The sequence below is a fragment of the Dendrobates tinctorius genome, unplaced genomic scaffold (genome assembly GCF_039654945.1).
Source record: "Dendrobates tinctorius isolate UK_male_01 unplaced genomic scaffold, ASM3965494v1 ptg000036l, whole genome shotgun sequence".
Taxonomy (NCBI): Eukaryota; Metazoa; Chordata; class Amphibia; order Anura; family Dendrobatidae; genus Dendrobates; species Dendrobates tinctorius.
This window is the reverse complement of record NW_027361704.1, coordinates 7,193,337-7,209,482: the sequence shown is the minus strand read 5'-3', so window position 1 is coordinate 7,209,482 and position 16,146 is coordinate 7,193,337. Positions and strand designations below refer to the sequence as shown.

The following is a 16,146-nucleotide window of genomic DNA, read 5'->3' as shown; positions in this document are numbered from 1 at the left end:
CCACGCACGCATGAACGGCTATGCGGCGATGCCGGACACTGGGCAGCATCCACACAGATAACTGACAACAGCATTCTAGCACATTAGAGGGAAAAAGAGCGAAGGGTTAAAGCAGAGATGCAGAGTAACGCTGTGAATCAAAGTCAAAACACAGCGGCGTTACAAATCGTGCAAGTCTTTCGCAAGTGAGTATGAGCCGTAATAGTATTAGTAGTATAGTATTAGTAATATAGTGGTATATAGTAGTATAGAAGCCGCCAACTTTCTGATAAAGCTGTTTGAGAGAATGCCAAGGATGTGTAAAGCTGTCATCAGAGTGTAAGGGGGCTACTTTGAGGAATCTAAAGATTTATGGGTCACCCTCCCAGGGCTGTGGGGTACTCGGTACCGGGCCGGTCCTTCAGAGGGGAATGTCACAGCAGCGGTGACCTGGTCCGTGGCCCCGGGCGCCCATGTAAAAGGGGATTGAATGATGGGAATAAAGTTTATGAATGATTCGTGACGCCACCTGTGGTGTTTGGCAAAGGAGGTGTTAAGCCGACGCTCGCTACAGACAGATCCTCTGGGACAGATGGTGGGGTGCAGCAGTGATGTTATAGCCCTCCACAGGCAGGGCCGTTGGTCCCAGGGCAGTGTAGATAGGTGTTGGGGACGAGAGTGCAGTGTATGGCACAAGGATGTAGCAGTGCCGGAGAGTTCGTAGGAAGAAGGCAAGGACACAACAGGGTGCAGTTTCTTTACCTTTACTTGGCAAATGCAGTCCAGGGTCCCGATTACAGATGGCACAGGAGCAGGCTAGCCTGGAAGCAACTCAGGAATCTCTCTCTCAGATGGGTTGTGTAGTCTCCTTCCTAGCGCTTAGTTGAGGTACATGCAGCACTGTGTAACACTAAAGTTTCTCCTTATCTTCTTTTAGAACTACCTCGTATGGCAGACAGCTGTAGCCCTCTATCTCTCTTGGCTCACCCATCGCTGTTGTGCCTCCGAGTCTTAGGTGGGAATAGAGCATTTACAACTTCCTCTTCCTCTGGTTTCTGTTGCAGGACCTTCAGTATCCATACAACCGTGGAGACCAGGCTCCAGATCATGCGCAATCACTGGGAGGGAGCTCTCTATCCTCAGCTCAACCTCCAGCTTCTCTCCACACGTCTACACACTTCGGCCTCCTCACACTAACTGACTAATTTCCCCTCCTGGCCCCCAGAGAATAGCTCTATCCCTTAGTATTGGTTCAGAACTCCCTCTGCTGGCCTGGAGTGGGAACTTTGTTGCATGACCTGGTTAACTGCTAGAGAGACCCTTCATTGCTTCCCAGCCTGACATCACCCTCCCTGGAGGAAGGCAATGCCACTGTGGCGACCATACTCCTGGGGGCGCCACATTCCCTCCTAGTGCAATTCAGCACTCCTGGGCTGATGAAAAACATATACAACATGAACACATATAAACAAATATAAAAGTACAAGATTTGAAAAAGGAAAAATTACAAAAACCAAAAGCTTCAAAAATAGTCCTGTGATGATAAGTCCATGCATCAACGTCCATGGTCCATTCCTGGGCAAATGGTGAACTATGTACAAAGGTAGTGACCACACCTAGTCCAGTGGCCAAAATGTTCATCAAACAAATGGAAAAGCTCAAAAAGGAAATTTCTTACAGAATATCTGTAGGCACAAAATTTGAATAGTTACATATATACACCCAATTTCAACATTTACATGAACTTATCTATACACGATATCTGATGGGCGGTATACCTTGTGTTGTACGGGTAGACCTGCGTAACACTGGTGTGGTTAGGGATCTCACTGGTTGTCTGGTGCTAACTACTGGTGTAGTGTGTGATGTACTGGATACACTACTGGTGGTTCTGCATAACACAGGGATACTAGACTTTCTAGGACCACTTCTATTCACTGTAGGTAAACTGGGTAGTAGCTGTCTGCGAACTCTTAGACTCACCATGGGTATGACAGATTCACCACTGGCAGGGCGAGGATTCTCTGGCTCCACTGCTGGTGTGGCTTCCACTGCTTGAACTTCCTGATTCTCAGAGTTCTCATGAGTCACTTCCTCTTGTACTACCAGTTGGGGAAATGTCAACACCGGCACCACTATGGCATAATTTTCTTTAGTCCAATTGGCAGGGAATTCTCCCAGGATAGTGCTGACCTTTGCTTCTTCTTCCATGGGTTGGATGTTATTTTGTTCTTCCATTCTTTCTTTTAATTTGTCAGGGCACAGTTTCAAATGATCCCTTGATATTGCTGTTGAGGTTTCTCCTCCATCTTTACTAATAAGGCACACCTTGGTATTGTCAAAGTTTGAGGGTAGAATGGTGTAGGGTTCAGCTTCCCATTGGTCATCCAATTTATGCAGTCTTCTTTTCCTCTTGAGGACTTGTTCTCCTGGTGACAAGGGAACTGCAGGTGCATGTTGGTTGTAGTGCCTTTCTTTTTTTTGTCTTGCCTGAGCTAGACTCTTCTCCACACACTCTTGTACTCTACGGTACTGTTGTTGTCTTTCTGTATCCCAGTCAGCATCTGGTGATGTTACTTCAGGTGTCAGGACTCCCATGTCCAAATAAATAGGCAGCTTGCTAGGCCTCGCTCTCATTAGGTAGGCTGGAGTGCAGTTGGTGGAATTCACAGGAATGTGATTGTAGAGGTCTACCAGATCTGGCAACTTTTCTGGCCACAGATTCCTTTCCTCCAAAGGAAAGGTCTTCAGCAGGTCGATCACCACCTGGTTCATCTTTTCACACATGCCATTGGTCTGTGGATGGTACGGTGTTGTCCGGATCTTCTTGCAACATACAAGTTACAGAATTCCTGGAACACTTCTGCATCAAAAGCTGGACCTTGATCTGTAAGCACTCTTTCGGGATATCCATGTGGTCTACAGAAGTGCTGTTGGAACGCTCTGGCTGCTGTCCTGGCTGTTTGATCCTTGACAGGCACAACTACCAGGAATCTTGAGTAGTGGTCAACGATGGTAAGAGCATAAATGTAGCCTGAACGGCTTGGAACCAGCTTCACATGGTCCAGGGCTACCAACTCGAGTGGCTGTTTGGTTATTATTGGCTGCAAAGTTGCTCGCTGGCTGTTACGGTCTTTTCTGCGCAGATTGCATTGTCCACACTCCCGGCACCAATTTTCAATGGCTTTCCTCATACCAGCCCAGTAGAATCTCTCCCGGAGCAAGGCTTCCAACTTCTTCCATCCGAAGTGTCCAGCTCCATTGTGGTATGCTTCCAAGACCATTGATGCCTCCCTCTTTGGGACTACCACCTGCCAGACCAACTCATGAGTGCGGGCATTGACACTCCTCCAACACAGCTTTCCTTCATAGATGAACAGCCTGCCTCTTTTCTTCCACAATTGCTGGGTTTCTTCAGGAGCATCCGACTCTGGGCGTGAGTCAGCTTGTGACAGTAGCTCCTTCACCAGGTGGACTGCGGGGTCACTATCCTGGGTTTCTGCCCAGTCATGATGGGGCAATGGATTTAGGGTGGCCTCTTTCAAGCCAGACCTTCTGTTTCTCACTCCTTAGGCACGTTGGGCCGCAATTTGCCGGTGGAAGGGAGGTAACTCTATCTCTTCCAGAGCCTCGGGGTCTTCTCCTGCATCTGGCATATTGGGCATTCTGGACAGCGCATCAGCATTGGCATTCTTGTGCCCTGCTCGGTATTGGTGGTGAATTCATAGTTAGATAGCCGAGCCATCCATCGCTGCTCCAGTGCAACTAGCTTGGCAGTTTCCAAGTGAGTCAACGTGTTGTTATCCGTGAAGATGGTAAACTTGGCTGAAGCTAGGTAATGCTTGAATCTTTCAGTCACAGCCCAGACTATGGCGAGGAACTCCAGCTTGAAGGAACTGTAGTTGTCGGAGTTCCTTTCAGTGGGACGAAGCTTCCTGCTGGTGTAGGAGATCACTCTTTCCTTGCCATTCTGTACCTGTGACAGTACTGCTCCCAAGTCCCACGTTGCTGGCATCAGTTTACAACACAAAGGGATGGTCATAATCTGGGTAGGCCAGAACTTCATCTCCTGTGAGAGCCATCTTCAGTCGGGTGAAGGACCTCTCCAACTCCTCAGTCCATTCAAATGTGGAATTCTTCTGTTTGACTTTCTTGGACTGTCCCACCAGAAGATTTTGCATAGGGGTGGCTATTTCAGTGAAGCCTTTGATGAATCTAAGGTTGTAGCCTACCAAGCCGAGAAATTGGCATACCTCATGGAGGTTGCTGGGCTTCGGCCAGTCCCGGATGACTGTGACTTTGTCAAGATCTGGTGCCACACCTTCTGCACTCACTACATGACCAAGGTACTGTACCTTGGGCTTCAGAAGGTGGCATTTGGAAGGCTTCACTTTCAAGCCAAAATTGGACAAGGCTTCAAACAACTCAGCCAGGTTCTTCAGATGGTCCTCATAAGTTTTGGAGAAAACAATGACATCATCCAGGTACAACAGGACTGTCTCGAAGTTCATGTGTCCCAGACAGCACTCCATCAGCCGTTGGAATGTCCCAGGAGCGGTGCAGAGCCTGAATGGCATGTAGTTGAACTCGCAGAGTCCCATTGGGGTGGTGAAGGCCGTTTTCTCCTTGTCTGCCTCTGCCACGGGAACCAGCCAATACCCACTAGTGAGATCCAAGGTGGAAAAGTAGTTAGCAGTTTTGAGTGCGGCCAAGGACTCCTCAATTCTGACTAATGGGTAGGAATCTCATTCTCATGGTACCATCCTTTTTCTTTACAAAAACAATTGGAGCTACCCAGGGGCTACAACTGTCTCTGATAACCCCTGCTTCCTTCATCTCTCTCAACATACCTTTGGCGCATTGGTATTGTGTTGGGGGTATAGGCCGGTACCTTTCTTTAATGGGTGGATGATCTCCAGTGGGGATATGATGTTGAACCCCTTTTGCCTTCCCAAAATCTAGAGGGTGTTTACTGAATACCCGCTCATACTCCTGGGTCACCCGGGAAACCCCATTCTTTTGGTATGAAGGGGTGGAGTCAGTCCCCACCTGCAGCTGCTGGCACCACTCCTCCAGCTGCTTTACAGAGCCATTGTCCTCCACCTGGTCGGATGAGACCAAGGGCTCTGCTGCCTGCATTGCATTATTACTGACAGTGAGCAGCTTAGCAACCGTGGCATACCGAGGTATTGTGGCCTCCTCCTCCCCACAATTCAAAAAGCGTACAGGTACTCTCCCTTTATGTACATCAACTACCACTCTGGCTGTCAGGACAGTGGGCCAGCTAACAGAGTATACTGGCTCTACCAATGCCTGGTAATCTTTTCCTCTGAGGCCTCTGGCTGCCCGACACCAAATCAACATTTCACATCTGGGGGTATTGCAATGGGGAAAGCATCACTCACTCTGACGCTGCCAATTTCTCTCCAGAGAGTTCTACCTGCTGTCTTTGCATCAGGGCCTTGATCTCCTTCTGCAAGACTCGTTGTTCACTGGAACCAGCAGTCTCAGCCACCTGTTGCAACAAGACAATAACCTCGGAAAGACAATTTTCAATTACATTTGTACCAAGAGTCATCATGGGATTACATTCTCGTCGATCAATATCCACAACTATCAGACCTTGAGATTTTAACTCTACTCGACCCAATTTAACAGTAATTTCTTTACATCCTTCTTGTGGTAAAGACTGACCATTACTGGCAACCACCGTGAGTTCATCACTTGGGCCTCGGGTGAGTTCAGAGTCAGCCCAATACCGCTTCTAGAGGATATAGGGCATAGTGGTCACCTGGGAGCCAGTGTCCAGCAAAGCGTTCATGGGGATGCCGTCAGTCACCCACTGGAAGGATCGGTCTCCCTCCAACATACTTGGCTCTCCAGTTCCTTGGGCCTTGTGGTCCTACTCCTGGGGGTTGGCCCTCTGCCCAAGGGGTTGCTCGTTTAAATAACAGAATCTTGCAAGATGGCCTGCCTTGTTGCAGTGACGACAGATGGGACGTCCGTCCTGGTCATAGCGATCGTTGTTCTTCCCTCGGAGTGGCGGGGTTCTCCTCTTCCGGAGCCACGGAACATCCTCTGGACTGGAAGCAAGCTGGATCTTCTCCTTGGAGAACACCTGCAGGGACTACATGGTTTTAGTATGTGCAGCCATACCTTTTGTCAACTCCTGGACCTGAAGACGCAGCTCTTCAGTTGGATCTTTATCCAGAGTCTGTGCATCAGCCTCCACTGGGATGGAAGGAAAAGATGTTGCTTCCTGGTGGTAGGTGATCGCTGGGCACCTAGGGGGCGCTGGACGGCTGACAGTTGGTTCCTTCTGCACCCGGATAGCCCTATCCTTGAAATCAGCAAAGTCTAGGTTCGGGTTTTGTAGGGCTATGATGCGCAGCTGTGCTCTGTGGGTGCTGGATAGGAGTCCCTCAATGATCTGCTCCTTCAACAGTCCGTCTCCATCTTTCACACTGTCAGGGTCAATCTGCTTGATGGCTCGCAGCGCTTCCTGCAGGTTAAGAGAATAGTCCCGTATACTGTCCTGCGCTTTCTGTTTACATCCAAAGAACCTCATCTTGATTTCAGCTGCAGTGCGGCTGTCAAAGGTGCTTCTTAGCTTAGCCAGGATCTTTTTAACAGACTCTTTATCAGTGTCCTGCCAGGCTTTTACTTCTCTCTGTGCTGCACCTGTTAGCTGCCCAATAAGGATGTTAACCTTCTGGCTTTCAGATAGAGTATACACCTCAAACAAACTGCACAGTCTCTCTTTAAATTCACTCAGGGTATGCGACTCCCCTGAATACTGCAGTAGCCAGGCTGCTCCCGGTATGTAAGGCATAGACAGCGGCATTATGGGGACCGCTGTGGTGGGCGCTATTTCTTGCGGTGCCCTAGATGCAGCACTGGCTGCGGGGGCATCTGCCACTGCATCGGCGCGTGCCTCGGACATTCTCATTCCCCCCTAGTTAACGGTTGCCTTGCCAGGCCCCGGGGTTGAGCGGCTTACCGGCTGTAGGCCTCAGCTCCTCCCTTCTCGTGCGCTGTCCTCTCTTCCTGCGCGGCACTTCACTTCCTCGCGCTCTTTGGCAGGCTCCGCCCACGAAGGCCCGCCTCTTTGGTCTCCCACGCGTGCCAAGCAGCGGGATAATGGCGGCAATGGCGCCAACAGTCCACAGTAAACAAAACAATCTCTGGCACACAGGACCCGGGGATACCGGGCTCCGTAATCCTGTTTGTGACGCCAAAATGGGTCGCCCTCCCAGGGCTGTGGGGTACTCGGTACCGGGCCGGTCTTTCAGAGGGGAATGTCACAGCAGCGGTGACCCGGTCCGTGGCCCCGGGCGCCCATGTAAAAGGGGATTGAATGATGGGAATAAAGTTTATGAATGATTCATGATGCCATCTGTGGTGTTCGGCAAAGGAGGTGTTAAGCCGACGCTGCAGACAAATCCTCTGGGACAGATGGTGGGGTGCAGCAGTGATGTTATAGCCCTCCACAGGCAGGGCCGTTGGTCCCAGGGCAGTGTAGATAGGTGTTGGGGATGAGAATGCAGTGTATGGCACAAGGATGTAGCAGTGCCGGAGAGTTCGTAGGAAGAAGGCAAGGACACAACAGGGTGCAGTTTCTTTACCTTTACTTGGCAAATTCAGTCCAGGGTCCCGATTACAGATGGCACAGGAGCAGGCTAGCCTGGAAGCAACTCAGGAATCTCTCTCTCAGATGGGTTGTGTAGTCTCCTTCCTAGCACTTAGTTGAGGTACATGCAGCACTGTGTAACACTGAAGTTCCTCCTTCTTATCTTGTTTTAGAACTACCTCGTATGGCAGACAATTGTAGCCCTCTATCTCTCTTGCCTCACCCGTCGCTGTTGTGTCTCCGAGTCTTAGGTGGGAATAGAGCATTTACAGATTCCTATTCCTCTGGTTTCTGTTGCAGGACCTTCAGTATCCATACAACCGTGGAGACCAGGCTCCAGATCATGTGCAATCACTGGGAGGGAGCTCTTTATCCTCAGCTCAACCTCCAGCTTCTCTCCACACGTCTACACACTTCGGCCTCCTCACACTAACTGACTAATTTCCCCTCCTGGCCCCCAGAGAATAGCTCTTCCCCTTAGTATTGGTTCAGAACTCCCTTTGCTGGCCCGGAGTGGGAACTGTGTTGCATGACCTGGTTAACTGCTAGAGAGACCCTTCATTGCTTCCCAGCCTGACATCATCCTCCCTGGAGGAAGGCAATGCCACTGTGGCGACCATACTTCTGGGGGCGCCACATTTACACATATCCTGGTTAGTTTCACACATTTCTTTACTCCTTGTTTCCATATGTGATCCTTCATGTTTTTTTTGCCTTTTGTTTGTATCTGCAAAAGAAGCATGAAAAACCCATCACACAGAGCATATTAAAGCATGATAATAAATATTTATTAGTAAATAATTAAAATTTAACAAGATTATTACATGTTGCTGCTAAGTAACTGCTGGAATCTTTAGTCAGTATTTTTATATCATCCAAAAATACCGTATTACAAGGTATAGTTGTAGCAGTATATTGGTCTTGACATTCCCGTTAACCATATACGTTAAAGCTGACTTTGGAGCATGCTTACCAACATATGATGGCAAGCATCCAATAGAAATAAATTTCTGCCACGACCATGCCCTATTTCTGAAACTATACATCTTTGACCTTCCCAGTCTCTCTTCAATCCATTTTAAACATCCATGAATGTGCAAACTTCTCAGGATATGTAGAGGTGTGTTTAATTTTTTAAAAAGCACATATCATCTAAATTGATTAAAAAAATCCTCAATATTTTTAGACAAGATTTACATTTGTTTTATAAATGTGCTTTAATTTTCTTATGCTAAAATGTAATAAATCAACAACTAGTTTTGCTTTTTCTCTTTTTCAGGGGGTTCTTGAAAATTTCATAGGCACAGCAATTTGTGGTGGTTTTTTTTGTGTATTTTCTGGCCAGCCACTAACTATTCTAAGCAGCACGGGACCTGTGCTTGTGTTTGAGAGGCTTTTATACAGTTTTAGCAAGTAGGTGCATTTATTTACACTTTTCAAATAATCACATTATTATCGTTGGATATGTTGTTTAAAGCAGTGCATCCTAAAGTATGAGGCATACACTCAGCTCCCCAATGAAATTTTGGCTTAACTCAATGCTAATTTAGAGCACACAGTCATACCGATCAGATGCAGGGCCAGTCTTAAGACTAAATGGTGCCTGTGCAAGATTGTCCATTGGTGCCCACATCCCATTGTTCTTTACTGAGATTCCCCATTACACATGTGAGGGCTGAAAGATGCCTTTTATATCCTGTTTTTTTCCCTGCCGTGAAAAGACCCTAACCATATGTATAAGCTCCTGCCGAACCTCATAACACACTTTGGCTGCTGAAACTTATAAAGCACACCTAATTTGCTACAGAACCTCAAAATATGTCCCGCAACTGATGCAGTAACTCATAATATGCACCTAATCTGGCGCAGTACACCATAATACACTTCTTGGTTTTGTTGCTGAAGTACATTTTCATGCGTCTCAGTTGCTGTAGGACATGAATATACTTTATCTACTGCAAAATCTAGAAGTGGCTCTAAGTTTTCTGGCACCCAGGGCAAGAATTCAATTTGGTGCCTTTCCCAAAGCATATATGTTATTTGAACAATTACTCACGTGCCAACGAGTTGCTCTCCCTAAAGGTACTGTCACGCTTAGCGATGTACCAGCGATCCCGACCAGCGATATGACGCTGTCAGGATCGCTGGTGCATCGCTAAGAGGTCACTAGTGAGCTGCCACACAGGCAGATCTCACCAGCGACATCGCTGGGGACGGGGGTCGCTACTTACCTGTCACACTAGGCGATCCTGCGTCCTCCCGCCCGGCTCCACGCTCGTCGCTCATCTCTCCACAGGAAGCGCCGCAGGAAGCTGACGACGAGAAACAGTCCAGGACGTTCTCGCGCAATCAGCAATAAGCAGCGGGGGGGCGGGTCGTAGGTAAGTATCACACATAGCGATATCGCTATAACGTCACAAGTTATAGCGATATTGCTAGCGATATCTCTTAGTGTGACAGTACATTAATTCTCTCAACTTTCAGTGAGAAACTTCGAGAAGCAGGAAGAGAAACTCATTGTCACGTGACCGTAAGTATGAAAATCGCATATGAGTGAATTGGCCATGTGATGACTGCTGGAACAGGCAAGCAGACCTGAATCATGACAGTGAATATATTACATGCTTTTAGGATTGGCATGCTACAGGGCTTCATTTTATAACTAGATGTGTATTTCCTGAAGGAAGTACAGATAGTGGTTTGAAATGGTGCCCGGGCTGCCTCTTTAAGAGAGACTTGCCTGCTGCCCCTGCAAGACTTTGAACTCAGGATCCATTTTAACTGTGGGTGCCTCTCAGGGGCCACTATGGCCTCAGGGTCTGATTTTGTGGGTGGGGCCCCACAGGGCCCGATTTTGTGGGTGGGGCCCCTCAAGGTCTGATTTTGTGGCCGGGGCACCTCAAGGTCCGATTTGGTGGCCGGGGCCCCTCAGGGTCCGATTTGGTGGGTGGGGCCCCTCAGGGTCCGAATTGGTGGTTGGGGCCCCTCAGGGTCCGATTTTGTGGCCGGGGCCCCTCAGGGTCCGATTTTGTGGCCGTAACCCCTCAGGGCCCGATTTTGTGGGTGGGGCCCCTCAGGGCCCGATTTTGTGGCCGGGGCCCCTCAGGGTCCGATTTTGTGGCCGGGGCCCCTCAGGGTCCGATTTTGTGTTTGGGCCGCTCAGGGTCCGATTTTGTGGCCGGGGCCCCTCAGGTTCCGATTTTGTGGCCGGGGCCCCTCAGGGTCCGATCTTGTGGGTGGGGCCCCTCAGGGTCCAATTTTGTGGCCGGGGCCCCTCAGGGTCCGATTTTGTGGGTGGGGCCCCTTAGAGTCTGATTTTGTGGGTGGAGCCCCCTGGGTCCATTTTGGTGGGCGGGGCCACTCTGGGTCCGATTTGGTGGGCGGGGCACCTCAGGGTCTGATTTGGTGGACGGGGCCCCTCGGGGTCTGATTTGGTGGGCGGGGCTCCTCAGGGTCCGATTTGGTGGGCGTGGCCTCTCGGTCCGATTTAGTGGGCAGTGCCCCTCAGGGTCCGATTTGGTGGGCATGGCCCTTTCATGGTCCGATTTGGTGGGCGGGGTCACTCTGGGTCCGATTTAGTGGACGGAGCTCCTCAGGGTCCGATTTGGTGGGCAGGGCCCCTCTGGGTCCAATTTGGTGGGTGGGGCCACTCTGGGTCCGATTTGGTGGGCAGGGCCCCTCTGGGTCCGATTTGGTGGGTGGGGCCACTCTGAGTCTGATTTGGTGGGCTGGGCCCCTCAGTGTCCGATTTGGTGGGCTGGGCCCCTCAGTGTCCGATTTGGAGGCCAGGGTGGCTCAGCCTCCGATTTGTAGGCCGGGGTGGCTCAGCCTCCGATTTGGAGCCTGGGGTCACTCAGCTTTCGATTTGGCGCGTCAGCCCTTTAAGACTCATTTCGGTGTGCAGGCCCTTTAAGAATCACTTTGGTGCTTCGGCCCTTTAAGAGCCAGTTTGGCTCACTGGGCTTCTAAATACACTTTGGTGCACATTCTCTATCAGGGGCATGCGTCATGTGATGAAGCTAGATTTGCATTTGTGCTGTGGGTTTCGCTTTAAGAGCTGATATTATGTGGCAGAAGCTCTCTCCTGGGGTTGTCATGTGACGTTCGTAAGCGTTGGCATAGTATCTGGGTGTGCCTGTGCATATCAATGAGCTTAACTGCCATTTCAATCGCCTCAGGGCATGTTTTGTCTATGGCAAAATTTCCCCATTCAAATGCATTGAGACAGTGCATTCCAATGACGGGAAAAAAAATTTTCTAACGCAAATTGCGCAAAAACTACAAATCCGATCGACACGAAAAATACTTAGCACACCTCTCATGGACGCTGGCTTCGAAACGACACTTCAACGGAGTCTGTGCGTGTAGCGGTTCGGGGTGCATTAATTGCGGAAATCAACTGGAAAATAATAATAAGAAGAACTAGATGTGTATTTCCTGAAGGAAGTACAGATAGTGGTTTGAAATGGTGCCTGGGCTGCCCCTTTAAGAGAGACTTGCCGGCTGCCTCTGCAAGACTTTCAACTCAGGATCCGTTTTAACTGTAAGTGCCTCTCAGGGGCCACTTTGGCCTCAGGGTATGATTTGGTGGGTGGGGCCCCTCAGGGTCTGATTTTGTGGGTGGGGCCCCTCAGGGTCCCATTTTGTGGGTGGGGCCCCTCAGGGTCTGATTTTGTGTCCGGATCCCCTCAGGGTCCGATTTTGTGGGTGGGGCCCCTCAGGGTCCGATTTTGTGGCCGGGACCCCTCAGGATCCGATTTTGTGGGTGGGGCCACTCTGGGTCCGATTTGGTGGGTGGGGCCAATCTGGGTCCGATTTGGTGGGTGGGGCCACTCTGGGTCCGATTTGGTGGGTGGGGCCACTCTGGGTCCGATTTGGTGGGTGGGGCCACTCTGGGTCCGTTTTGTTGGGCGGGGCTACTCAGGGTCCGATTTTCTGGCTGAGGCCTCTCAGGGTCCGATTTTGTTGGGGCCCCTCAGGGTCTGATGTTGTGGGTGGGGCCCCTTATGGACTGATTTGGTGGGCGGGACCACTCTGGGTCCAAATTGGTGGGCGGGACCACTCTGGGTCCAATTTGGTGGGCGGGACCTCTCAGGGTCCGATTTAGTGGGCGAGGCCCCACGGGGTCCGATTTGGTGGGCGGGGCCCCTCAGGGGGTCGCTCAGCCTCCGATTTGGAGGCCGGGGTCGATGAGCTTCCGATTTGGAGGCCGAGGTCAAAGAGCTTCCGATTTGGAGGCCGGGGTCGTCGAGCCTCCGATTTGGAGGCCGGGGTCGTCGAGCCTCCGATTTGGAGGCCGGGGTCGTCAAGCCTCCGATTTGGAGGCCGGGGTGGCTCAGCCTCCGATTTGGATCCCAGGGTCGATCAGCTTCCGATTTGGGGGACGGTTTGGCTCAACCTCCGATTTGGAGGCCGGAGTGACTCAGCCTCCGATTTGGAGGCCGGGGTGGCTCAGCCTCCGCTTTGGAGGCCGGGGTCGATCAGCCTCCAGTTTGGAGGCCGGGGTCGCTCAGCCTCCGCTTTGGAGGCCGGGGTCGCTCAGCCTCCGCTTTGGAGGCTGGGGTCGCTCAGCCTCCGGTTTGGAGGCCGGGGTCGCTCAGCCTCCGGTTTGGAGGCCGGGGTCGCTCAGCCTCCGGTTTGGAGGCCTGGGTGGCCCGGGGTCGATCAGCCTCCTATTTGGAAACCGGGGTCGATCAGCCTCCGATTTGGAGGCCGGGGTCGCTCAGCCTCCGGTTTGGAGGCCGGGGTCGCTCAGGCTCCGGTTTGGCGGGCGGGTCCCCTCAGGGTCTAATTTGGTGGGCGGGGCCCCTCTGGGTCTAATTTGGTGGGCGGGGCCCCTCTGGGTCTATATTTGGTGGGCGGGGCCACTCAGGGTCCGATTTTCTGGCCGAGGCCTCTCAGGGTCCGATTTTGTTGGGGCCCCTCAGGGTCTGATTTTGTGGCAGGGACCCTCAGAGTCTGATTTTGTGGGTGGGGCCCCTTAGGGTCTGATTTGGTGGGCGGGACCACTCTGGGTCCGATTTGGTGGGCGGGACCACTCTGGGTCCAATTTGGTGGGTGGGACCACTCAGGGTCCGATTTGGTGGGAGGGGCCACTCAGGGTCCCATTTAGTGGGCGAGGCCCCACAGGGTCCGATTTGGTGGGCGGGGCCCCTCAAGGTCTGGTTTGGTGGGCAGGGCCTCTCTGGGTTCGATTTGGTGGGTGGGGCCACTGTGGGTAAGTTTTGGAGGCTGGGGTCGTTCAGCCTCCGATTTGGAGGCTGGGGTCGATGAGCTTCCGATTTGGAGGCCGAGGTCAAAGAGCCTCCGACTTGGAGGCCGAAGTCGATGAGCTTCCGATTTGGAGGCCGGGGTCGATGAGCTTCAGATTTGGAGGTTGGGGTCGTTGAGCCTCCGATTTGAAGGCCGGGGTCATTGAGCCTCCGATTTGGAGGCCGGGGTGACTCAGGCTCCGATTTGAAGGTGGGGGTCGATCAGCCTCCGATTTGGAGGCCTGGGTGGCTCAGCCTCTGATTTGGAGGCCTGGGTGGCCCGGGGTCGATCAGCCTCCTATTTGGAGGCCGGGGTTGATCAGCCTCCGATTTGGAGGCCGGGGTGGCTCAGCCTCTGATTTGGAGACCGGGGTGGCTCAGCCTCCGATTTGGAGCCTGGGGTCCCTCAGCTTTCGATTTGGCATGTCGGCCCTTTAAGACTCATTTTGGTGCGCCTGCCCTTTAACAATCACTTTGGCGCGTCGGCCCTTTAAGAGCTAGTTTGGCTCACTGGGCTTCTTCTAAATCAACTTTGGCGGAAATTGTCTCTCAGGGGCATGTGTCATGTGATGAAGCTAGTTTTGCATTTGTGCTGTGGGTTTCGCTTTAAGAGCTGATATTATGTGGCAGAAGCTCTGTCCTTGGGGCGTCATGTGATGTTCGTAGGCGTTGGCATAGTAACTGGGTGTGCCTGTGCATATCAATGAGCTTAACTGCCATTTCAATCGCCTCAGGGCACGTTTTGCCATTTCCCATTGAAAAGCATTGGAGACAGTGCATTCCAATGACAGGAAAAAAAATTTTCAAACGCAAATTGCGCAAAAACTACAAATCCTATCGACACGAAAAATACTTAGCACACCTCTCATGGACGCTGGCTTCGAAACGACACCTCAACGGAGTCTGTGCGTGTAGCGGTTCGGGCAGTATTAATTGCGGAAATCAAGTGGAAAATAAGAAGAAGAATAAGTTAGCAGCGTTCGGATTACAATATAGTGGTTTTTTCAAACCACTTTAACTAGATGTGTATTTCCTGAAGGAAGTACAGATAGTGGTTTGAAATGGTGCCCGGGCTGCCCCTTTAAGAGAGACTTGCCTGCTTCCCCTGCAAGACTTTCAACTCAGGATCCGTTTTAACTGTGGGTGCCTCTCCGGGGCCACTTTGGCCTCAGGGTCCGATTTTGTGGGTGGGGCCCCTTAGGGCCCGATTTTGTGGGTGGTGCCCCTCAGGGTCCGATTTTGTGGCCGGGGCCCCTCAGGGTCCGATTTGGTGGTTGGGGCCCCTCAGGGTCTGATTTTGTGGCCGGGGCCCCTCAGGGTCCGATTTTGTGGCCAGAAACCCTCAGGGTCCGATTTTGTGGCCGGGGCCCCTCAGAGTCCGATTTGGTGGGTGGGGCCCCTCAGGGTCTGATTTTGTGGCCGGGGCCCCTCAGGGTCCGATTTTGTGGGAGGGGCCCCTCAGGGTCCGATTTGGTTGGTGGGGCCCCTCAGGGTCTGATTTTGTGGTCGGGGCCCCTCAGGGTCCGATTTTGTGGCTGGGGCCCCTCAGGGTCCGATTTTAAGGGTGGGGCCCCCTGGGTCTGATTTGGTGGGCGGGGCCCCTCAGGGTCCGATTTGGTGGGCGGGGCCACTCAGGGTCCGATTTGGTGGGCGGGGCCACTCAGGGTCCGATTTGGTGGGCAGGGCCCCTCAGGGTCCGATATGGTGGGTGGGGCCACTCAGAATCCGATTTGGTGGGCGGGGCCCCTCAGGATCCAATTTGGTGAGCGGGGCCCCTCAGAGTTCAATTTGGTGAGCGGGGCCCCTCAGGGTCCGATTTGGTCAGTGGGGCCCCTCAGGGTCTGATTTGGTCAGCGGGGCCCCTCAGGGTCAGATTTGGTGGGCAGGGCCCCTCAGGGTCCGATATGGTGGGTGGGGCCACTCAGAATCCGATTTGGTGGGCGGGGCCCCTCAGGATCCAATTTGGTGAGCGGGGCCCCTCAGAGTTCAATTTGGTGAGCGGGGCCCCTCAGGGTCCGATTTGGTCAGTGGGGCCCCTCAGGGTCTGATTTGGTCAGCGGGGCCCCTCAGGGTCAGATTTGGTGGGCGGAGCCCCTCAGGGTCTAATTTTGTGGTTGGGGTCCCTTAGGGTCCAATTTTGTGGGTGGAGCCCCGCAGGGTCCGATTTTGTGTCCGGGCCCCTCAGGGTCCGATTTTGTGGTTGGGGCCTTTCAGAATTTGATTTGGTGGGCGGGGCCCCTTAGGGTCTGATTTGGTGGGCGGGACCTCTCAGAGTTCAATTTGGTG

General features: G+C 52.1%; 1 protein-coding gene across 3 annotated transcripts in view; it reads left to right on the top strand.

Annotated features, from left to right (window-relative positions):
* The window catches only part of SLC4A9 (solute carrier family 4 member 9), a 983,109-nt gene that overhangs the window by 487,859 nt on the left and 479,104 nt on the right, over positions 1-16,146 (top strand). For all 3 annotated transcript variants that reach the window (XM_073573700.1, XM_073573698.1, XM_073573697.1), the window contains exon 10: positions 8,889-9,022. In XM_073573700.1, coding sequence (XP_073429801.1) covers positions 8,889-9,022 — 134 coding nt within the window. The remainder of the gene's footprint in view (positions 1-8,888; positions 9,023-16,146) is intronic.